General features: G+C 38.6%; 2 protein-coding genes across 4 annotated transcripts in view; one reads left to right on the top strand and one right to left on the bottom strand.

Moving 5' to 3' along the window:
* ANKRD27 (ankyrin repeat domain 27) overlaps positions 1 to 17,815 on the top strand; it is an 88,803-nt gene extending 70,988 nt beyond the window's left edge. For all 3 annotated transcript variants that reach the window (XM_029911794.1, XM_026652690.2, XM_026652689.2), the window contains exons 24-29: positions 3,495 to 3,614; positions 4,275 to 4,436; positions 7,623 to 7,734; positions 10,834 to 10,915; positions 14,314 to 14,386; positions 15,931 to 17,815. In XM_029911794.1, the coding sequence (XP_029767654.1) occupies positions 3,495 to 3,614; positions 4,275 to 4,436; positions 7,623 to 7,734; positions 10,834 to 10,915; positions 14,314 to 14,386; positions 15,931 to 16,212 (831 nt within the window). In that variant the 3' untranslated portion in view covers positions 16,213 to 17,815. The remainder of the gene's footprint in view (positions 1 to 3,494; positions 3,615 to 4,274; positions 4,437 to 7,622; positions 7,735 to 10,833; positions 10,916 to 14,313; positions 14,387 to 15,930) is intronic.
* Positions 17,816 to 21,603: 3,788 nt separating this feature from the next.
* Positions 21,604 to 24,839, bottom strand: part of PDCD5 (programmed cell death 5) — a 10,172-nt gene continuing 6,936 nt past the window's right edge. The window contains exons 2-3 of the mRNA XM_026652771.1: positions 23,506 to 23,577; positions 21,604 to 22,004 (exon numbers count right to left, since the gene is read on the bottom strand). Coding sequence (XP_026508556.1) covers positions 21,954 to 22,004; positions 23,506 to 23,577 — 123 coding nt within the window. The 3' untranslated portion in view covers positions 21,604 to 21,953. The remainder of the gene's footprint in view (positions 22,005 to 23,505; positions 23,578 to 24,839) is intronic.

Here is a 24,839-nt window from a genome sequence, read left to right as displayed (position 1 = left end):
TCAGCTCCTTGATTTTCACGCGGCACTGCGTTGCATCCCGGCTGTAGCCTCTCTCTGCCATGGCTTTGGAGATCTTCTCGTAGATCTTAGCATTCCTTCTTTTGGAGCGCAGCTCTGAAAGCACGGACTCATCGCCCCACACTGCGATGAGATCCAAGACTTCCCGATCAGTCCATGCTGGGGCCCTCTTTCTATTAGATTGCACGGCCATCTCTGCTGGAGAGCTCTGCATAGTTGCCACTGCTGCTGAGCTCCCCTCGATGTCCAAAGAGGAACTGAGATTCAAACTGCCCAGACAGGAAAATGAAAATGAATTCAAATTTTCCCGGGGGTGTGGCTGGTCAGAGCATCCGAGCTCGGACTGCTGTCCAGAGCGTCAACAGAGTGGTGCACTGTGGGATAGCTCCCGGAGCTATTACCGTCGATTTCCATCCACACCTAGCCTAATTCGATATGGCCATGTCGAATTTAGCGCTACTCCTCTCGTTGGGGAGGATTACAGAAATCGATTTAAAGAGAGCTTTATGTCGAACTAAATGGCTTCCTGGTGTGGACGGGTGCAGGGTTAATTCGATATAACGGCGCTAAAGTCGACATAAAAGCCTAGTGTAGACCAGGCCTTACTAGAATAGATTTGTGTTGTTCTGGAATAGAAGGTCTTGACCCTGGTCTGTATCCCAAAGAATTGTCACTGTTTACATTGTTGTTTCCTCTGTGCTTTTTGTATTGTATTTGGCATGGATGTGTCAAGAATGACAAATTGAGCTTTCAGAGTAATAGTTCTATTCTCCACAAAAGTAATAAATACTACAGGATATCACCTCTAGCGGTCTCTTCATCATACGTATGCTTAGAAAAACGTATACACCCAGTAACACCCATTCTATGAACTATGGGTCAATCAAACATTTTTTATGTGAAAGAATTCTTTTCACTTCAAAACAAAACAAAAAACAACTTCTTTGTTGGTGGTCTGAACTTTGTGGACAAACAAGCAAAGCAGTTTGCATCAGGCAGTGCTGTCTGCTAATATTTCACGTTCCAAAATAACTAAGGGGTAAGCCTGACATAGAGCAAAAAGGAAGTTAAAGGTTTTTATGTCTTTAAAAAAACCTCCTGTCCACAAAACTCCCCTGAGAAAGAGAGAGAAGATCCCTCCCATGCTGCAGTAACCACTCCCTCAGTACTGACATTGTTTGTGTGAGCTTTCTCCTTCTTAATGGCCTGAAATTACTGTATAATGTAAGTGTTGGCTCAAATGGAACCATTTCATATCAAACACGTTATAATAAATGTCTTGTGCAACCGGCTTTTCATACATATTTTTATTCATTTTTAGACCGATTTCAACCCATGTTTAAAAACTTGTGCCTCATGTTTAAAGATTTAAAAATAAATTAATTTAATAGCTATCTGCTAGCAGCAGAATTTCTGCTAACAGAACTCATGAAATTAGCCTTGCTGAGACTGGGAGTGACGCTGTTTTAAGTAGATTTTCACAAGATTTCATCCCCTCTCCATTTCATTGCCTGGCTTAGGCTCCCTTATGGCTATGTATTCATATACTTTGGGTCATTTTTTTCTTTGTGTCGTGCTCCGTTCTTTTCTGAGGACATGAAGTCATTGAGTTCCTTTTACATGCATTTGCTGCTGCATTTTTAGATGGAATGTGGTCAGTGTTGGACACACCTGAGTTTAGTTTTAGCGTAATGCTGATCCAGGGATTGAAACTTCCTTCTCCTGTTGACAAAACTGTAGTCAGGTGGGTCCGTCTCATCCAGTGGCATGTCAATCTCCTGGGCTTTTCAAAGGGTTTATTCAGTTTCTTTTGAGAACTTCACAGAGGAAGAAAATAGTCTCTCTCTTCAGAGTTCAAGGGTACGTGTGTGTGTATGCATGCACACATCGGTGTCCTTACTGTTGTGGTGGGAGTGCTACGTGCTTCTGCTCTCTAAACACACAGCCAGAGCAGGGAGATGTGCCACCTGAAGCTCTGAGAGTGGTGTTCAGTTCCCTGTTTGTTTCCAGGCTGAGCTGCGGACATGGGAAGTACTGAAGGAGAAAAATAAGCTAGTTGAGGAGGAGTGGGGGAGAGAAAGTGGGTGAAGAGACTGATGTAGGGGAGACAGTAAACGGAAGGGGAAAATATTGGCTGTGAGAAAGCAGGTGGAAAGGACAGAAATGGAGAAGGGGATGAGAAATCAGAGTGAAATGGAAGAAAAATGGAAAATCAGGAGTGTGGTAAGGAGAGAGGAAAAGGAAGTACAATGAATTGAAATGAAGAGAACTTTAAAGAGAGAGAGAGAGAGAGAAAATAGTAAAGAAAATGTAAACAAGAAGAAAAAGGAGGAAAAGATGTCCACAACTCCTAGGTCAGTGAATGTTAGTTCTCTGGTGTTAGACTGTATAGTACTTCCCTGCCAATTATCCTACAACTCCCTAATCTACTAGGATGAGGGATGCCAGGATGGCGTTGCTGTGGAGCATTCATCCTTTATAAGGTCATTGGCCGTGTGTGTGTATGCGCACGCATATAATTCACATGTCCCAGAACCAGGTTATTTATTTTACTGACTATAGGGGACTGGTGGGGAAAGTTTCAAATTAACTTGTTTTAACTTCTAAGGAGCAAAAGATTAAAACAAAGTAGGTAGAAAACTGTGCCAGGTGGTCAGCAGTTGACCTGGAGAGAAGCATCCTGCTGCTGCTTGTCAGCCATGACGATTGCTGCGTCATCCAGATAGTTACCAAGCAAAGCATCCAGACTTCAGACAGAGGAAAAGTCTTTTCATTATCTGGATTTTCTTTGAATGTTAAATTTATATTGGATCCTTTAAGGATCTCCTCCAGCCTGTTTATTTTAAAGGAAAGTAAATTGCATGTATGCATGTAGCATTCCTAGATTAGGTGCTTAAAATAACTAAACCTTCTTATCATAACCAGTGGAAACATATACTGAAATTACTGCTTTTTCCATCTATCTGTGTTCATTCTCCAGGAACTTAACTTCCAAAAGTTGACTGGTAAATTTGGGTGCCTCCATTTTTGGCAGCCCCACTTTGAACAAGCCTGGTTTTCAAAAAGTGCTGAGCATCCAAAATCAGTAGTCACATTTGAAAATGTAGGCCCATATAAGTCTGATGGGCATAGGTAACAAATCAGCCTTTAGATTGTCTGCATAAGATGCTCCTTATTGGCATTATAACAAGTTGGCACAATATAGGAACACAGACCAAGGGGTACACAAGGTTCAAGAACCCAGATTCTGATTTTTGTCCTAGTTTAAACCAGTGTTCTCCGCATCAGCGGGACTCTTAAATTAAACCTGGTTCTGAGTATCTGAAACACTTCAGTCTTGATTTACAGTATTAGAAAATGTATTCCATTAGAAGTGTCATTAATGGTGATGCAGTAACTACAATGGTATTTTAACTCTATGATTCTGGTAAGTTAAAGTATTTTAAACTGGCATTTTAATATCTCTCTTCCCATAGGTAGTAAAGTGTCTAGTGGATTGCAATGCTAAACAAAATAAAAAGGATGTACATGGAAATACTCCCTTAATTTATGCTTGCTTGAATGGCCAACATGAGGTTGCTGCCTTGTTGTTAGAGGTAAGATTTCTTCACAGAAAAGGTTACGTTTAAAATATCCATTCTCTTGTGATGGAACCTTTAATATTACATGTACTGAGTACAAAACATTAGTATTAATACTAGTAATGCATTTCTCTTTTAAAACTTCTGGAAGGAAAATTGAGAGCAGTTCTGCATCCCGCCCCCTCCCCCCCCATTAACTCCATCCCCTATGGTGTTTTGTTTAGATAAATACTTCCGTAATGTTACTGCAAGTAACACTTATTATTTAACAACTTAGTGCCTGGTGTCTAGCTTTTCTGATCCTGGTGTATGTCATCAGAATTCCAGATAACTGGTAGCAAAAGTTGATAATATACCAAAAGCATTTTCTTCTTAAAACTCTCTCTCAGGCCTCACCAACATGAGCTGGGATATGTAGCAGATGTATGCAGAATTAGATAAGTTGATTCATGAAATTAAGGGGAGAATGATCATTGTTGTAGGGTTTATTGCTGTTGAATTCACTGTGGAAATCTACACTTTCTGTATGTAGCTGTAATGTTTCTAATTGATTGTTTTGATATAGTACTCTATGTGCTTTTTTACAGGAGACAAAGAGAAAGGTAGTGTGCTGCCTCCAGTTGATGCTATTTTTTCCTTATAACATTTAATTCAATTTTTTACTTTTCCTTCCAGCATGGGGCCTCTGTTAACCTTTCTAACAGCAAGGGAAATACAGCACTGCATGAGGCTGTGATAGGAAAACATGAAGTCTTGGTAGAGCTGTTACTTCAGAATGGTGCTTCGAACCACATTAGGAACAAAAGGCAGTGTACACCTCTTGACTGTGCTGAGCTGGTAGGTGAAGAAGTCCACTTCTAGTATTAGTTTTTGTCCCATTTTAGCTTGTTCTAAACCCCAGTATTGATCTTTTAGGAGGAAAATGGAATCGTACAGGCTTGTCACATAACCATTTCCAGCCAAACATAAGCGAAGATTGTCAGGAATACTGTTAATTTAAAATGATAGGCAAGAAATCATGAAGCACAATGAAGCTCTAGTGCTAACTCGATAAATCTTGTCTTTGTTTAACATCTTACAATATCATTTCTCTCCTTCAGTTTTGTTTTATCACAGGTCTGTTGAGAATTTCCAGCTAAACAAAATTTCCTTCTGTTTGAACAGCCACATTTGAGCTCCTCAGTAGCATTCTAACTCTGTTTCCAGAGGACTAGAAATTGACTTGTTTTGGTTCTTTTAATTCCATGTAGCTTCAGTAGAACTGTCGGGCTAAAACAGCATATACCACAAGGAACTGTGTTGCAAACATATTGGTGAAAGCAAAATAGAATTGGGGTACCCATCTCTGTTGACTCTTAATGAAAAACTGGCAGTGGTTACTTATTGAAATCCACAGCAAAATATGCCATCAGGGAGGGAAAAGACAAAACAAAACATACTTTAGTAAAAGAGGATGGAAGCTTTATGTATATGCAGACCAAGTAATTCTCTGACTTAAATTATCACTGGATGTGCTTCATGGTTGGGGGAGTCAGAACAGTTTGAAGGACCATATTGTTAAGTACTAGAATTCTTTTTTCTCCCTTAGGAGAATCCTTGCTTGTTTTATTTCTGAAATTAAGCATATATTATGCAGAAGAAAAAATTAGTCTGGAAGCAGCATAAACACATACAGACGTACAAATGTGTGACCGTTAAGTTAAAATTCAAGCTGGGAATGGCAGAAGGGGAGGAAAGAAGTCCATTGAGGGAAGCTGAATGCTGTCTACCATAGATAATAGTGAGGCAGATTGTTCAAAGGAATAAGGGCTCTTCAGATTGTTTGTTTTTCTCCTATCATATATTTCCAAAATCCATTGTCAGGGAAAGCAATGTTTTAGACCCATTTGCAGTCCCTCTTGAATACATCCCTTAGGTGCCTGGCTTGGCTTCCTTCTCTTCACTGTGTTTCAATCTCTTGGATTTCTGGGTTGCAGTGCCCTGTGTTACAGTGCCTGTAAATACGACAGGCCTAACTGTATTAGGCACCTGCAAGAAACTTTCCTTTGGGAGCCTGTGACCAGTGGCTAATTATAGTGACCTCAAAACAACTTCTTCAGAACAAATGTATTGTTTATTCACCCAAAGGTGTATAACCTCGCAAGCAAAGAGAAAAGGGTTAAAACATCAAAAGTCTATATGAATCTGGTCTAATCTAAACTTTCCTTACAAATTTTGGTAAGCACCACTTAGCTCAATTATATCCATTTCTGTGCTGGGAGCAACATAGCCCTGCTGAAGCTTCTCTCTCTCTCTCTGTTTCCCCCTGAGCAGCTGCTGCCCAGCCCCAACTTCCTCTCTAGGTGAGGGTTTTAATGGTTTAGTATCCCTTTGATCCTAGGTTCTGGCCTTGGGGGAATAAATCAGGAACCAGGTGGGTAGGCATTTCCTGATTCAATAGTGTATCTCTTCCCCCTCTCCTCACTTTCTGTTAAGGACTCCTAGTATTCTCTGTGGAGGTTTCTATCTCTTTTTTCATTTCCTGCTTGTTTTTTTTCCCCTAACTGCCCCTTTGATTTAACTCTGTGTAGTCAGACAGAATTAATATCAAGCAAATAAACTGGGGTACATATAAAATTCATGCAAAATAATACAGTTTCCCCCTCATTCTCCACATCCATACGTACCTCTCTTCTGATGCAAACCTTGCTCACTCCCTGATTGATGTCTCACCTTGATTACAGAAACCTTTTTTTCCAGTCCTCCATTTTCTTCTCTCCCCCTCAAATTTGATATCAGCCGCACTGCTAGTTGTATTCCTCACTCCAGCTATCTCCACATTTTCCCTTCACTCCCTTTTGCTGTTTCTTACCATGTCAAACTCAAGCCCTTCTCAGCCTCCCCTTCAGAGGTCATGCATGATCTTGCCTCCAAGTCTTCTTGCTTCAGCCTATTGCCTTTTCTTACTCCCTACTCTCTTCCTAAACCACTCCTTTTATTGTCCTTTTTCAGGCTGCTACCTTATGCTTGGAACAGTGCCCCACTCCTTGCCTGTCTGGTGCCCTCTCTTCCAAGAATACATCCTACACTAGTCTCATCTTCTCTAGTAATCGCCTCACACTCTCCCTTACCTGAATTATTGTCTGTTTGCCCTTTGGGGCGTGCCTACCTCTTGTAACACACTGTGTTCAGTGAGTCAGGGAAATTTAAAGTGACTGTACTTTTTTTTTTTTAAGAAGAAAATGGGAGGAAGATTATATTTTAAAATATAAAACAGCAAAAGCCTCCTTTCTGAGCCACATGGATATGGCCCATATATAGTATATAGTCATGCTCTGAGGGAAGAGCACTCTGGGAATCTACTATGGCTGCTCCCCTAGTTATTGCTTTAGTAATGCTTTAGAACTCAAGACAAAATTGGGATATTCTAATTGGCTGTGAGTGATGGGAATCCCACCTAAATAATGTTTAGTTAAATGCACAGATCTAACTTCCCCATTTAGAAATAGCAATAAACGCTCCACAATATTAAATTAGACGGGATTATTGCACTGCTTGGGTGATTACAGTCACTCTGCTTTCAGCTTTGTGCTCTATAACAGCCCCCAAGGCATGTGATAGTGGCCCTAAAGTGCACTGCTGCCTGGATCTTATTACTTCTATTATTTATTCATAAATTAGATCAACCCATAAATTACCCGGTTTAAAACAGCAATTTGTAGAATTGGTAACGTTCATCTTTTCCAAATCTGGAATATTTTAATGGTAGAACATCTGTGAAGAATACAACCTTTAGCTCACCAGTTTGGAATAGCAGAGCTTGTGGAACATTAGACGAATTTCTGCTTCCATTTAAACTTGGGATTAAAATAGTCATGTAATTGTAGGTTTGTATTTATAAAGGTGTATATCATGCTGTTTGTTGCAATCATTTTGGCTGAAAATGATTAACCAGCACATTCTACATTGACTACTGGAACCCTAATGTATACTGATGTTTTCTTTGTTCTAATAATGGTGAAAACTGAAACTCTTGTTGTTAAGAATTCAAATATCATGAAGTTGCTACAAACAGCACCAAGCTATGCACCAACATCAGCGGAGGGAGGAGAAACAGACTATGAGCAGCATGTTACTATCAAGATCAGGAAAAAAGGTATGTGTCACATTTTTATTAGTATAAATAGAAAGAAGAGATTTGGGGATGAATGTGTGCTAGATCAGATATTCTGTAGTATTTATTTTATACATAATATAGCTTTAAGGAACAGTCAGCTGCTTTACATACTGTTTATTACAGGTAACACCTAAATTTACTGGAACTGAAAAAGATTGGAGGAGGGAAAGTAATTTGGCTGTTAAATTTACCTTGTGCATTTGATGTTACTTTGCGCAACTTTCATAGTCTCTTCTGAGTAGTCAGTTTTCTCTTTTTGCTCGTGAGTCTCTATCAACAGAAGAGAGACATTTAACAGTGGGGAAAATGTGGCAGTAAAACCATCACAGCTGCTGGGGAATTGAAGAGAGGGTGGTACCTGACACTGCTTTTAGTTTACTTTTTAAAATTGTGACTAGATTTCAGGTTGGCTGTTCCTTTTACACAGTATGGAATCTGTAATGTACAGAGGTCCATTTGTGTTTATACAAAGGGAGAAGAGAATTTGTTAATTCAGTATTCCTGTGTGTTTGCTTTGTGGTCTTCTCTTAATATATGTAAGGATAATTTTTTAAGAGAGGTATGTGGAAAGAAGAGAGGGCTAGGATCTATGTTACTTCACCGAAGACCTATTTCATCTGAAAAAAATATGTTCAAATAGTCAAGTAAATAGGCAGAATCTGAGTTTAAAGTTATTTATGCTGAAAAGCTGCCTTGAAAACTGTGTGAAGGAAGTACTCTCAGTAGTTGTGCTAACTAGCTGCTCATGTTTGGAAACAAATACAATCAGTGCTACTAACTCTGCACTAAGCTATGGCAAAGTGCCAGTCTTGCCTTAAAATCCACCTGCAGCTCTTCAGTTTCTCAGATGAACTGATATGAGGGGGAGCAATATAACAGGAAAGATAAGTGGCATATTCGTGCTTAGCATCAGAAAAGGGCAGCACCTGGTGTAAGGAAGACTTAAGTCTCTGCTTTTGTTTGTGTACATGCAGCTAGTTCATCGACTCGTTACATCCCAGTTGATCACTGGGCGGTAGCATTCTGTACCTATGTTGAAATACACACGTTCCTTGAATTTGAACTCAGGGATAGCAGTGGTTTTTGTCTGCTACAGCAAGCAGTGGTTTTTGCTTTGCTAGGTTCATAAGGTAACCTGCGGGTCTGGTTGGTGGTCCTGAAATATCCTTACACCTGGTGCAATCCAAACCAACACACTGAAGCACACACTGCTTGCCTACCTAATACATACATATGTTATGTAATGTATTTTGTGTTAGCACTTAGCATCAGGGGGTATGTCTACACTGCAATTAAAACCCACAGCGGGCCCATGTCAGCTGACTCAGGCTTGCGGGCTCTGGCTAAGAGGCTGTTCAATTACGGTGTAGCCATTCGGTCTTAGGCTGGCGCCCAAGCTTGGGGACCCAGTGAGAGGGGAGCATCCCAGAGCTTGGGCTTCAGCCTGAGCCTGGACATCCATACCACAATTAAACAGCCCTTAGCCCAAGTCCAAGTCAGCTGTCACTGGCCACCTGGGGGTGTTTAATTGCAGTGTAGACATACCCAGGAAGTCCTGGAGAAGCGAAGTGCCTTTCAGTCTTCTGCTGGGAACTGTGATTACAGCCCGTAACTTCATTTATTTTTATATGTTAATTTTTTTTATGTGATGTTATAACCTCCTGCAGGATGAATGGAATTTTATTTTTACTTTTTTTAGTAGCACCCAGATGTTTGGAGTCAGACATATCCCTTTGTTTGTTTTGCCCTAAGGAACAGTGATCGACTAAGTCCAGCATTCTTTCTAATTAGCTTGTACCCATATGGATGTTTTGCCCTATTTGCCTATGCTTCAAAAGCTCATCCATCTTAATAACGTTCACTACAGGGAAAAAATCTTATTTCTACCAAAATTACTTAACTTATTCAATAGATAAACTTCAGTATTGATTTTTTGAGGACTCTCTACAAACGTATGTAACTTTGTTACCATAACTATGACATCAGACACTTTTGGACAGGCATCAATAAGGTTGAATCAAAATATAATGTGTATCTCTTAAAATAATTGATTTATAATGATGTCCAAATGTATGAATGCAGTTTGGTTTTCAGTGTTGCTACTGTTTTCAAAATTATAATGCTATTCCTGCTACAGGACTAATCACATCTTTTCATGAGAAATACATTTTAAAAAAATCAGAGTTTTAGTAGTAGTTTAAAATAATGTTGGGAGCTAATTAGAATCCACGGTACACAATGCCCATGCCTGCCTATTTTGGGAAGTTTGTTGCTGTGACAGTGGTGACAAGCTCCACAGCAGGTTTTTGAAGCTAGAATGGGACACTAAGAGTAGCCTCTGGGCCCTTAACATGTGATCAGTTTAAACATAATACATCAAGGCTTTAGTTAACAGAGGGATTCAGATTTTGGTTGTGGATCGGGCAGTAGGTCTTAGTATTGTGAATGATGATGTTGATAATTAAATGAAGTTGAGTCACTGCTTTAAAAACTTGCTTTGGCCAACCTGCAAATTTTGGTGAGCTTTTACAAATGATTATGGTGATTTTCTGACATTTTTCTTAAGAAAGATGATAAATGTTTTGTAGTTTAACATGAGAGTTAGAGAAGTATCCTGATGCGAGAGGCAGAAATGCTACTTTCAGGAATGATGGTGGCAGTTTCATAGAACTGTAAGATAGCCATGACATAATAAATCTGAATAACACTGGGATTATGTGGTGGTTGTTCGTCAACTGATTCGGACTTGGAAACATTTGAACTGAAGTCCCTGAACTCGAGAACTATTTTTACATAGTTTAACAAAATGCCCTTGTGAAGCTGGGACAGTCATGCTCATCTGATCAGGGCTATGTTTCTTTCTTTTTGCAACTTAAAATGGCTTAAAACATCCAAGAAGAAGAAAATGTGACTGGTTCAGATGACTTCTGTTATAGTTTTTAATGTGATTTTAAAAATTAAGTTCAGCAGATACCACTTTTCTATTCAAAACTGTTCTAACTTGATTCTAAAATATGACTGAAATTTAATTTCTCACCCTCCATCTCCATCCCCGCTCCTGGTTTTTTGAACCTGTAGTAAATGTTAAGTTACCTGAGACAGCAGATGATCCCATCAGCAGACGACTTCAACTGGTCCAATCAATCAACAGATTTAACAAGTAAGCATAGAAACCTCCTTGAAATACCACTGACATCATTTCCCAACAAGTAAGAAACCTAACTTTTTAAATAAAGAAGAAAATGGGTGACGCGTATATCACACTCCAGATAAGCTTTGGCTGGCATTTTCATAGCAGTCTAAGGGATTTTACTACACATTTCTCATTCATTTTAATGTGTGGCAAAAGCATCTAGACTGCTTTGAAAATCTCCTCCAAGCACTGCTTCACTGAGATATTTGAAAACTGTGATGATGATGACTCTTTTGATAATTGCAGATACTTGTATTTAAGCTCTTATACATAGAATCATAGGACTGGAAGGGACCTCGAGAGGTCATCTAGTCCAGTCCCCTGCACTCATGGCAGGACTAAGTATTATCTAGACCAGTGGTTCTCAAACTAGGGCCACCGCTTGTTCAGGGAAAGCCCCTGGCGGGCCAGGCTGGTTTGTCTACTTGCCGCGTCCGCAGGTTCAGCTGATCGCGGCTCCCACTGGCCGCGGTTCGCCGTTCCAGGCCAACGCTCCAGGCCAGTACTCCCTCCTAGGCAGGAAGCGGCACAGGCCAAGGGATGTGCTGGCTGCCCTTCCTGCAGCCCCCATTGGCCTGGAGCGGCGAACCGCGGCCAGTGGGAGCCGCGATCGGCCGAACCTGCGGACGTGGCAGGAAACCCGGCCCGCCAGGGTTTTTCCCTGAACAAGCGGCAGCCCTAGTTTGAGAACCACTGATCCATCCCTGACAGGTGTTTGTCTAACCTGCTCTTAAAAATCTCCAATGATGGAGACTCCACAACCTCCCTAGGCAATTTATTCTAGTGCTTAACCACCATGACAGGAAGTTTTTCCTAGTGTCTAACTTAAACCTCCCTTTGTGCAATTTAAGCCCAATGCTTCTTGTCCTAGCCTCAGAGGTTAAGAAAAACAATTTTTCTTCCTCCTTCTTGTAACCACCTTTTACATACTTGAAAACTGTTCTCCTGTCCCCTCTTAGTCTTCTCTTCTCCAGACTAAACAAACCCAGTTTTTTCAATTTTGCCTCATAGGTCATGTTTTTTAGATCTTTAATCGTTTTTGTTGCTCTTCTCTGGACTTTCTCCAATTTGTCCACATCCTTCCTGAAATGTGGTGCCCAGAACTGGACACAATACTCCAGTTCAGGCCTAATCAGCGTGGAGTAGAGCGGAAGAATTACTTCTCATGTTTTGCTTACAACACTCCTGCTAATACATCACAGAATCATGTTCGCTTTTTTTGCAATAGTGTTACATTGTTGACTCATATTTAGCTTGTCCACTATGATCCCCAGATCCCTTTCCGCAGTACTCTCTCTTAGGCAGTCATTTCCCATTTTGTATGTGTGCAACAGATTGTTCTTTCCTAAATGGAGTACTTTGCATTTGTCCTTATTGAATTTCATCCTATTTACTTCAGACCATTTCTCCTGTTTGTCCAGATCATTTTGAATTATAATCCTATCCTCCAAAGCACTTTCAACCCCTCCCAGCTTGGTATCATCCACAAAGTTTATAAGTGTACTGTGTATGCCATTATCTAAATCATTGATGAAGATATTGAACAGAACCGGACCCAGAACTGATCCTTGCGGGACCCCACTTGTTATGCCCTTCCAGCATGATTGTGATCCACTGATAACTACTCTCTGGGAACGGCTTTCCAACCAGTTTTGCACCCACCTTATAGTAGCTTCATCTAGGTTGCATTTCCCTAGTTTCTTTATGAGAAGGTCATGCGAGACAGTAGCAAAAGTTTTACTAAAGTCAAGATATACCACGTCTACCGCTTCCCTCCCTCCCCCCCCAATCCACAAGGCTTGTTACCCTGTCAAAGAAAGCTATCAGCTTGGTTTGACATGATTTGTTTTTGACAAATCGAGGCTGATTGTTACTTATCACCTTATTATTTTCTAGGTGTTTGCAAATTGACTGCTTCATTCTTTGCTCCACTATCTTTCTGGGTACAGAAGTTAAGCTTACTGGTCTATAATTCCCTGGGTTTTCCTTATTTCCCTTTTTATAGATTGGCACTATATTTGCCATTTTCCAGTCTTCTGGAATCTCTCCCATCTTCCATGACTTTTCAAAATTCATTGCTAATGGCTCAGATATCGCCTCTGTCAGCTCCTTGAGAATTCTAGGATGCATTTCATCAGGCCCTGGTGACTTAAAGACATCTGACTTGTCCAAGTAATTTTTAACTTCTTCTTTCCCTATTTTAGCCTCTTCTGATCCGACCTCATTTTCACTGGCATTCATTATGTTAAATGTCCAATCACCACCAACCTTCTTGGTAAAATCTGAAACAAAGAAGTCATTAAGCACCTCTGCCATTTCCACATTTTCTGTTATTATTTCCCCCCGTCATTGAGTAACGGGCCTACCCTGGGTCTTCCTCTTGCTTCTAATGTATTTGTAGAATGTTTTCTTATTACCCTTTATGTCTCTAGCTAGTTTGATCTCGTTTTGTGCCTTGGCCTTTCTAATTTTGTACTATATACTTGTGTTATTTGTTTATATTCATCCTTTATAATTTGACCTAGTTTCCACTTTTTGTAGGACTCTTTGATTTTTAGATCATTGAAGATCTCCTGGTTAAGCCATGGTGATCTCTTGCCATACTTCCTATCTTTTCTATGCAGTGGGATTGTTTGCTCTTGTGCCCTTAATAATGTCTCTTTGAAAAATTGCCAACTGTCTTCTATTGTATTTCCCCTAAGACTTGCTTCCCATAGGATTTTATCTACCAACTCCATGAGTTTGCTAAAGGCTTCCTTCTTGAAATCCATTGTCTTTATTTTGCTGTTCTCCCTCCTGCCATTTCTTAGAATCATGAACTCGATCATTTCATGATCACTTTCACCCATGCTGCCTTCCACTTTCAAATTCTCAACAATTCCTTCCTATTTGTCAAAATCAAATCTAGAACAGCCTCTCCCCTAGTAGCTGCCTGCACCTTCTGAAATAAAAAATTGTCTCCAATACATTCCAAGAACTTATTGGATAATCTGTGCCCTGCTGTGTTGTTTTCCCACCAGATGTCTGGGTAGTTGAAGTCTCCCATCACCACCAAGTCCTGTGCTTTGGATGATTTTGTTAGCTGTTTAAAAAAAGCCTCATCCACCTCTTCCTAGTTAGGTGGCCTGTAGTAAAATCCAAAGTATATTCTATGCTCAATAGTTGTTTATCCACAGAAAATACTAGATTTTTTTTCTGTTTTTGTTTTTAATATGAACACACACTTCAGGTACCCGATCTTTGTATGTTATTGAAATGTTGCCATCTTGTGGCTGATGAGTCCACAAGATTATGTTGCAGAGAGACTGTCACTAAAGACATGTTGCTTTGTAGTTAATTCCAATCCTTTTAAAATATATTTTTAGATCAAAATATTTACGGAGAACAATAACAAGAGATAAAAGTGTCCCTAATTTTGATGACGAATTATTGCATCAGGTAGGAGAAAATGTTTGCTTGAGTTCTTTATATAGTAATTTTATTTGCTTCTACACTTCTGGAGTACTCATGTCAGTTCTTACATCTCCTCTGTTTAGTTACTCGTTGCAGGCTCCATCTGTGTGTTGTCTGTGTCCTGCCCAGAGCAATCTGGGATATATATATCAAGCCTTAGAGGGCCAGAACATATGAGAAAAGAGCTGTAGTCAAGCGGAGATGAAACTGACACTATTGGGGGGTTTTAAGTAGGTTGAGCAAGAATCCTAGAAGAGACCATTAAGGTGGGAGACCTTGGTGTTGAGATTCCAGATGGTTCTTACATTATAAGCGCTAATGTGCCCATTGTTAGGGAGGGATTGTTTGCAAGTAATTAAGGCAGCAAACTGGGTGTTGGAACTCCTGAGTTCCATTCCCAGCTCTGCCACAGATTTCTTTTGTGACATTGGGCAAGTCACTTAATCAGTCCACCACTGATTCCCCACCTGTAAAATGGAAGAATGCTTTTCTGCTTCATAAAGTTATGAGGTTTTGTAAAGCACTTTGAGATCTTCAAGTGAAGATGCTCAATACGTTATTACTTCTAACCAATACTAACCATAATACATCAACGGTTTAGTTAACAGTGGGATTTCGGACTTTTGGTTGTGGATCAGGCAGTAGGTCATACCAAGATGGGGGTTTCCAAAAAGTTGATGTGCAAAAACAATATACAGTACTTCTGCCATGGGTGGCTGTTAGCACTATGATTTTACTAGAGCTTTGAGTTCTAAATTATTACATTAATTTGAATTTTGGAGATGCCCATTCTGAAACTTTTGGAAGATCTTGTTTCAGGAAAAGCTTTTGGTAATGACTATTTTTGATTATTCTTATTTATAGACCATCTATCATTAATATACCTGGACTTTATTTTTAGTTAAAGTTAACTAAAAATACTAAAGTAACTCCTGTAAAATATCCAGTGTTCCAGGAGAACCACCCCTTTGCCAAGCAAAAAATAACCAAGATGGGGAGGTGTAGGTGTGAAAGGGGGAATTAAAATAGTTAAAGATGCAGTGAATGAAAGGGAGAGGCCTTGAGGACAGCTACAGAGACACTATGGCAGACAAGGATCCTGCATCCAGTCCAATTACGCCTGGAAGTCTCAACTGAGAGCAGTGACAATTTGGGTGATCTCAGTAGTCTTGGAGGGTAGAAATGGTGGTTGCTTAGGTACTTGAGTCCTTGATTTAGAGAGAGCACTGAATATGAGACAGCTTGAGTTTTATTCCTAGCTTTGGTGGTGACTTTTTGTATAGTCTAGGCAAATTACTTAATATCTCTGTACTTGTTTCCCCATATGTAAAATGTAATGATTATGCTTCTTTGTAAAGCACTTTTAATCCTTGGCTATATGCCTTACGTACTTTTTGATACTACTGTATAATAAAAGTAGACCTTGGAATGAATCTGTAGGCTTATATTTAAAATGTAGTCTTTTGACCTTTTTATGGACTGAAAAATATACAGTGCCTTTAACATCTACCATTTTTTCTTTCCCACAGTTAGCTATTAAGAGCTTTGATAAGACCAAGTTAAAACCTATTGACCAGATGTTGGACCAGAGCAAAGTTAAGATTATTGACGCAGAAAGCAATGGTGAACCTGCGAAACAGGATGATGTGATAGATGCTCCTCTTAGAAGTAAACTAATGCACCGAAGACACACAGTTAGTGTGGCACTTTCAGCAGAGAATGTCAGTGACGACAGCGATTTATCCAACAAAAGAGATCCAAGTATTTCACTGTCAAAAGACTGTTCTGGTGACTTGCTATCAGAACACTAACAAGGAAGTGTGAATTTGCTGCCAAAAACTAAAGAACCAGGTGGTGCCAGTTTCAAGATCCTCATGCTGGGCATTAAAGAATTAAATGATGCTTAGAAACTGCTTTCAAAAATGGATCATAAAGATGAATCTTTAGCAGAGGCAGAATGTTCCCATATGGCTTGCACTTTTGAAGACTGAATCCTCTGTTTATCGTGGAAACCCCTCCCCAGCCAATTTGTGACTGATTTCAGGAAACTGAGACATATTGAAATGTCAAAGTATTTAGACAGAAAGAAGTGATTGTTTCCCATTCCACTTTCAAAGCACTTATTAAGAAATTACTTATAACAGTAGAGGAGAAAGGCTATATAATACTTTCTAGCTACCCACTCCTGTTTTTTAAAAGGCATTGAATTATTTTTTTCTTTTCAGTTTTTGTCACTAAATTGGTTATATTATATTTATTGCCAGAAGGAATTCAAAAGTCTCTATTTTTATTATAATGCTATGAACCACTATATTTATTTAATAGCATTTTAGAAATTAATGTAATTTCTGTATATTGCAACTGGCTGCACAAACAGTCCATAAAAATCTACAGCATGACGTAAACACCTTTAAATGAGATGAACGGTAGTATCCTGCAGTCCCTATATAGACAAAGCGCCCCCTGATTTCAGTGGAACATTTACCTGCATAGGGTCTGTAGGATCATGTACTACTGGGGATGGAATAAAATAAAATGCTCTCGCCGCAGAACAGCTTTGGACTGAAGAATGTTCAGATCCAAATTAAAATATTAATTTCTGTGCAGAAACAAGCATGCTTAACACACACATTTGGCTTTTCCCCCTGAACAAATCAAACAAAGCCACACACATTCACACCTCTGCACGAAGCCTACAGCTACTAGGTAAGTTATCTGGCAGGAAAAGTAAGAGTTTGCAGAAACTGGCTGCATGTTATCCTATTTTAAAAGGTGATATTTTAAAGGATGCTCATAGATAATTAGATGGAAGCTTAGATGTGGAACTTGTTTCTTAAAAAAAGTTTTTTAAACTGAAAACATGTTAAGTGTGAATTAAAAAGAAAAAGACTTCAATAGCACAATTCAGGTTCTTAATGATAGTTTTGGTTTACAGGTGGTCACATCCAATTAACATTTTGTTTCTTTTATAAAATAGTAATATAGACCATTTTGATTTTTTATGGTGGTATTGATACCATGCTTAGGGCACTGTGAAATTGGAGGACTTCCCATGTGATTGTTTTCAAATAATTTTTTATGAGAGAAGTAAAAGGTGCAGCCTGTGCACACCAATGAAAAAACTGTAAGATGAAGGTTGCATGTATATTTTTCTAAATAATTTGGGTTCATTTAATTTTCTAACTTGCCTTGGATTTGTGCCAAATGTTGGAAAAGAAAAATAGTAAAAGTAATGATTCTTGAAAATGTTCTTAACTTTGACTACTTATTTAAAAACCAACTCCCTTTAGCACGGTCTTCTCACTGTTATTGTAACTTAATGTTTGATTATTTTACTTTAAGCCTAAGGATGGTTTAGGAATAGTTACATTAAGTTTGGATGGCTTCCCCTTCCCCACACCTTCATATTACCACTGAACATGCTTTTCTCCCTTTGAGCTTTTTTCTTTAACCTAATATAAAGGCCTGCATATAAAAGGGAAAAAGTTACAGAAGCAGTTGGATTTAAATGGGATATTTCCTATTTCTAGATGACTTCGATGTATGTCCTTCCCTTTCTGCCCCATACTATTTATAAACAACTTGAGAAAAAAGATGATCTTGTGCTTAAATTACAGCAGGAGACATGGACTGTACTTTTGGTCCTCAAAACAGACTTTGAATATGACCTATGGCAAATCCCTTATTGTTACTCTATTTAAAATTGGGTTAATTACCTACTTAACATAGGGTTGTTTCATGGCCAAATTTATTTTCTATAAAGTGCCTGGACATGTTTAGCTGGAAGGTGCAAGGTATCATTTGTAAATTTAAGATTAAAATATGGGTAAACTTATTTAAAGAGAAAGCGTGAGCACATTTTTACAATTGATTTGTGGGGATTAACTTCAGTTTTTAATTACAGCATTCTCTTAAACAAAAGATTGCCTATCTGCCTGCTTCAGTAAAAAATGAAGTTGAATAATGAGAGATTCAGTTAATTAGATGCTTTTAATAGTTGCAATAGTATATTACTATCAAGTATAAAAAGAGATATGGAAGTAAGAATTCAATGCAACATATTCAAACAGTCCAAGTATATTTCATTAGGTATTTATTATAAACCTATTATGCGGACTAGCTTTGGCAACAAGATTTGTCATGCTGTTTATTCAGTGACCCCTCTCCTTTGGAAAATACACTTCTAATCCTGCTCTTTTACTCCTTTTGGGAAAAAACGAGAGATAAATGTAAGTGGATCTGAAATTAACTAGTTAAAGCTTTTAAAATGTTGCTAGTAACAAACTAGATGCAACTCCTAACAAAAATTTCAATACGGTACAATACTTACTGCAAAATACTTTATACTTCAAACCTATTTCTATGCAATTAATAAAACAGCTCCCGTAATAGTGTTTGTAATAAGCTTCAGCATTGATTTTTTTTTTTTGATTTTTTTTTGACCTGAGTCTGAGCTGTTTCCCAATCACTGTCTAACTTTTCATTTGGAGGAAACTGCTTGCATCTTCAGCCTTGTCTGTTGGGATACTATTGTGATTGCCTCCCTGAAAGCTTCTCAAAAGTTTCAGTAATCTTAATTTCCCCTGCAGAAGTCAAAGTATCTCAGATACTTACAATAATAAGTAGTCCTGAGCATGGGTAACATGGATGGATGGTTCAAAACTGCTAGAGCGCTTCAGTTATCAAAACAAGGAGACACTAAAATGATGTGGCACATTGAACCAAGTTTTTAATGTTTGACTAGAACTGCCCAACCAGTGATAGGTTGGGGTGTAGTTTTTTAAAAACCAAGACGACACCTATGCTCAATTCTAGGTCATCCATCCATTAATATAGTGCAATACATACAGCAAATCTCACTGAGCAAACCAAGACTCCCCTCATCACAGCTCTCCCCCAAATACCTCTTCAAAACAATGGATTTGCAGTATAGTCTGCATGTGGTCAAGTTCTTCTTGCTCTGAAACAGCATCTGTGAATTCTAAAGTCACAGAAGCCCCCCACCTCAGCAGTTCCATCATTGCTGTTACTATGATCATACATGGCACAGAGAAGGGGCAGTCCTTCAAGTAAGCAGGTTCCAGAACATTTAGGGCACTTAATTTTTTTTTTTATAAAACCCACCTATTTTTTTCAGCTGAAATGGACAGGTCTGCACTATAACAACTCTGTTTGATATGTTTCACTAGATGTTTGACACTTATCTCCCACTCTTTGTAACCCAGTATGAGAAACATGACTGCTTCAGTCCCAAAATGACTCAAAGCTTTGCTGCTATGAAGCAAACTTAAGTTGTGAGTAAAAGGCAGGGCCTGCTCACAGAATCTGGCAAGAACAGGACTGATATTGTAGAAACACATTCCTAAGCAGTGCTACGCACAAGAACACAAACACCCCATACCAAGTATGGTACAAACACTGCCCTGCAAAGATAACGAGAGCATATTGACCCCTCCTAAAGATAAGGTCAGGATAACAATATGATGGATAGAGATGTTTTGATCAAATCAACATGTACAAGGTAATGGATGGTAACAACCCATGTCAGGGGGCAGTAACGAATCACATCAGAGGGGTAATATATAACTTGTTTGTATTGATATATAAAATGAAGTCTGAGGGAGTGTCTTTGGCTGGCCTAGGGGATAATGGAAAGTCCCACCATTAACTGAACTAGTCCATTGAAACGGGCATACATGTATTAGTGTACCTGTACACTAGGACCATGCTTCAGTGACAAACATGACAAGAGTTCCTTCGCTACAAACGGGTCTGTGGTTATTGGGCAGTGCGATCGAGGTCTGCTGTACCAACTGTCTGTGCAGAGCTGGGACAGCACACAGAGAATACACACGTGCAGCCAAACATCTAACAACATCTCACCACACTAAGCAGTTTCACTCTTCTGATATGTAAGGAAATGGCCTAAACTAAATTTAAGTAAATTCAGTAGCATCTTAAACCCATCTAATGGAAGATCCTCCTTTAGTAATAATGAGATGGTTAATGTTAAGAAAGATGGGGAGCAAACTTAAAGAGCACTTTAAACAGTTTACCAGTATACCCTACAACTGCAGACTAAAGCCCTGATATCACATGAGATTCAAATTGTACTGGGTTTTCACATCTTACTTATTTACAATGAAAAAGTAGACATTATTACTGCAAAAGCCAGTTTGCTCTCTGAAAGGAATCAAATCGGTTTTTTAAACAAATAGGCTTTTCTATTAACTTCTCACTGCACTAAAATTAAATGGTTGGGTTTTTGTTAACATGAAGAGTTGCACAGAGGTATCACCTTTGTAGAACTAAGCACTATAGCCTACAATCGAGTGCCATTTTAAATAAGGAAGTTGGTAATGTAGACTGCAAGTTAAAAATACAAAATTGACAAACACTAGCTGTAGTAATCAAAGTTTTTACAATATTCACACAGATGGAAAAAACAGTCACTACTGCTCATACTTTTTTAAACAAAATTTTAATCAGTTCCAAACCGTTACAGTTGGAATAGTGTACACTGTTGCTCTTAAATGAAAGCAGAAAACAGCTCTTCTCTGGTAGTGAAGTCTCCCCTTTTCACTTCCATCTTATCACACAAGATGTAACAGTATTTGTACCACAAATTTTCAAACTGTATTTTCAAATAAGACGACAACACAGGGTCAGTTTTACTTTATGCATGCAAGTCACATGGAATTTAGAGCAGGTGCCTTTCCTTTTTTGACAAAAATAAACTCCAACCATTTAATAAATAGGAGAATAAAGAACATGTGTTACCAACTATCTGAATAGAGTTGTATTACATTAGTTATCCAATTAAGTTTCAGTCACAACTGAATATCCACTCTACTCAACTTTTTAACCTCATTCTGCAGAGACAGAGACCACTCACCAGTGAGAGACAACTTGACAGTTTCCAGAAGAAACTGGTTCAATCAAACTATATGATATGTACAATTTCATCCAGCAGACTACATAAGATGTCCTCTCAAAGAACCACCTCTCTTCTCACCAACTCGTTCATCAGCTGTTCTATTCTGCAGACTCCAACAAAAGGTTCCACCGGCCATAGTTTGAGAACCAGTGAGGTATTGGATAACCCCTCAACTAAAAGATATCTTGTTTCTGTATCAACTGTTGTGACAGAGAGAGTTGTCATTCTTTCAGCTCCCACAGGCTCTGGCTGTTTGCAACCTAAGACACATTTACTGCCCTCCCAAGACCTCTCTTATGGTAGCAACAACTTACGGAGTGGCAGGTGCTGATAGCATAGCTTACATGCTGAGTAGGACAAAGGAAAGTTCATGCTAAGAACGTGGTGGGAAAATCCATACCACACAGGCCTCTTTAATACTACAAAAAGTTAAGCTATAAAAACCCTTCTCAAATTTTGTTTTACAGAACATGAGTTTGTTTATTTATTGACCTTTATCAAAAAAAGAATGCAGAAAGCAAATACATTTAAATGTTTTGTCAGAACTTTCAATTTGCCTATACTGTATGTTTTCTTTGCCTTTTTCCAGACAGTTAAGCAATCTTATAGGAGCATTTAATCATCATCATCCTCTTCATCAGAATCCAGTACTTTTCTTCTGTTGAACTAGAAACAAACACAATAAATTCAGTTTACAGCAACTCCTTCCAGCTTCAAAGATTCAAGACTCAAGTTAATCACTAAGGGCAAAGTTCTCAATGCTTATCCAAGTTAGTAGTCCACATGGGTGCTGTGTGGATGGAATCTAGAATCCTTCCCTTCCCCGGCATGGCAACATGGAGAAAGGGCTGTGGGCAACCAGTCTATGGTAACTTATAGAATTGTAGCCGCTACAGCCCATTGCTCCCTGTAAAAATATTTGTGACCAGTGGACCTATGTGGTTTGCAGGCCCTACAACCCCAGCCCACAAACCTTCCCCCTGAAACTCAGTTCCAAGGTACAAGGCTACAGTCCCCAATATAATATTTCTAAAGCCTGAATTTCCTATCCTATAGAATTATTATGGTTTTGCTGAGTTTTGGCCTTGCTACACATTTAGAAGAGGGAATTTTTACCTAAGTGTTTAAATAGCCTGTCACAACCTTCCAGAACCTCTTATTAGTGCAGAAGTAATGCAGATTCACAGTGAGCATCACCAAGGGTGTAGACAATAGGAAAAATAGCTAGCACTAAAATACTGTCCAACTTCTGTGGTCAAAAGCTACTTTCATAGTTGAGTACTCAGTTACTTTAGTAACTATTCAGGATGGATAAAATTCTATGATATAAATCAAAATTAGACTTAATTTAATACTCTAAAAAAACCTAGTAAAATTAAATTTGAAATTAACCTACATTAAGGGCTAAACTTACCTATTAATCATTACAAAAATAATTCAAGCAGTACATGTTTGCTGCCAAAGATTTAAAGAAAGTCAATCATCTGAACTGGTCACTGGCTAAGCACATGGAACCAAAGTTTGAAATCCGGAATCAGCTTTTAAAAGCAGTAGCCTCTTCTGCAGGTGCAGAGAGAATATTTTCTTTCAGTCTATTCCACTACTTCAATTCAATGACTAGCTAATGCAAAGTTGAAAAACCAACCAGGAGATGAAAGTGGAGGAATGATATTTTTATTCATAGATTGGAAAAGGAAAACTGAGGTATGAGAAGATCTACCAGTTCTAAAATCTGGAAGGCATGCTGGCCAGCTATAAACTACAGATATTTCCTTTGTTTAAAGAATCACTTTTAAATGCAAAACATGTTTTAATAAACTTATGTATTCTGTGCATTCAAGGTAGTTTTATTTAACTAAAAAAAATCTGAAAATGTTTTTTGTGCAACTGATTGAATTCCACTTTTCATTCAAATGCAACCTGACAAGTCATGAGTAAAAAATGATCTAGTAAATAAATGCATGGACTATTGTCTAACAAAAATGTAAAATTAAGAATCTAAATGTATATTTAAGCAGTTATATAGCTTAAACATACAAATAGTGTATCCTCCTGAAATAGCATGAAATATGTGCAGCAACTATTGTTGGCCCTAGCCTTTTATTTTTCTGCATTGTCTGGGAACAGGTTTGAACCAAGTTTACACTGCCTTTGGAAAAAAACTTACCTTTACTGTTGTTTTCTTTTCTGTTTGCTGGCTCACTTTTTCAAGTATTTCTATCAACCCTTGTTCTGATACCTAGAAAAGCAGAACAAAAACCACACACTTTATTTGGAGAAGTGGCTTAGGCCTGGTCTACACTACGACTTTAATTCGGATTTAGCTGCGTTAATCCGAATTAACCCTTCACCCGTCCACACTACAGAGCCAGTTAATTCGAATTAAAGGGCACTTAAAATCGATTTCTGTACTCCACCTCGACGAGCGGAGTAGCGCCAAAATCGATTTTGTTAATTCGAATTAGGGTTAGTGTGGCCGCACACCACCGAATTAATGTGGTTAAAATTAATGGGGTAGTGTGGCCGCACACCACCGAATTAATGTGGTTAAAAACCGAATTAATGTGCTTAGTGTGGCCGCGCACAATCGAATTTATACAACCTGTTTCCCAAATTCGAATTATCTAAATTCGGATTAATCCTGTAGTGTAGACATACCCTTAGGTTCAAATAATTGAATAGTTCTCTTGCTTCCCTTTCTCCATTTGTGTGCTTGCAAAGGTGTTTACTTGACTATTGAGACTGTAACATACTGTTTAGTGGCTCACATGCCAAAGAGACTGATTACCAATTAGGGCGGTCAATTAATCGCAGTTAACTCACATGATTAACTCAAAAAAATTAATCGCGATTAATCGCAGTTTTAGTCACGCTGCGAAACAATGGAATACAATTGAAATGTATTGAATATTTTTCTACATTTTCAAATATATTGATTTCAATTACAACAGAATACAAAGTGTACAGTGCTCACTTTATATTATTTTTATTACAAATATTTGCACAGTAAAAAACAAAAGAAATAGTTTTTTCAATTCACCTAATACAAATGTAGTGCAATCTCTTTATCATGAAAGTTGCAACTTACAAAACAACAACTGCACTCAAAAATAAAACAATGTAAAATTTTAGAGCCTGCATGTCCACTCCATCCTACTTCTTTTTCAGCCAATCGTTCAGACAAACAAGTTTGTTTACATTTGCAAGAGATAATGCTGCCCCCTTCTTGTTTACAACGTTACCTGAAAGTGACACTAGGTGTTTGCATGGCACATTTGTAGTTGGCATTGCAAGATATTTACGTGCCAGATGCGCTAAAGGTTCACATGTCCCTTCATGCTTCAACCAACATTCCAGGCAACATGGAAGCATGAAGGGGCATACGAATGTTTAGCTTATCTGGCACGTAAATTCCTTGCAATGCCAGCTACAAAAGTGCCATGTAAATGCCTGGTCTCACTTTCAGGTGACACTATAAATAAGAAGCAGGCAGCATTATCT

This window comes from Terrapene carolina, unplaced genomic scaffold (assembly GCF_002925995.2).
Source record: "Terrapene carolina triunguis isolate 2854851 unplaced genomic scaffold, T_m_triunguis-2.0 Scaffold130, whole genome shotgun sequence".
Classification (NCBI taxonomy): domain Eukaryota; kingdom Metazoa; phylum Chordata; order Testudines; family Emydidae; genus Terrapene; species Terrapene triunguis.
Note: the sequence above shows the minus strand (reverse complement) of the source record. Positions and strands in the feature narration are given on the sequence as shown.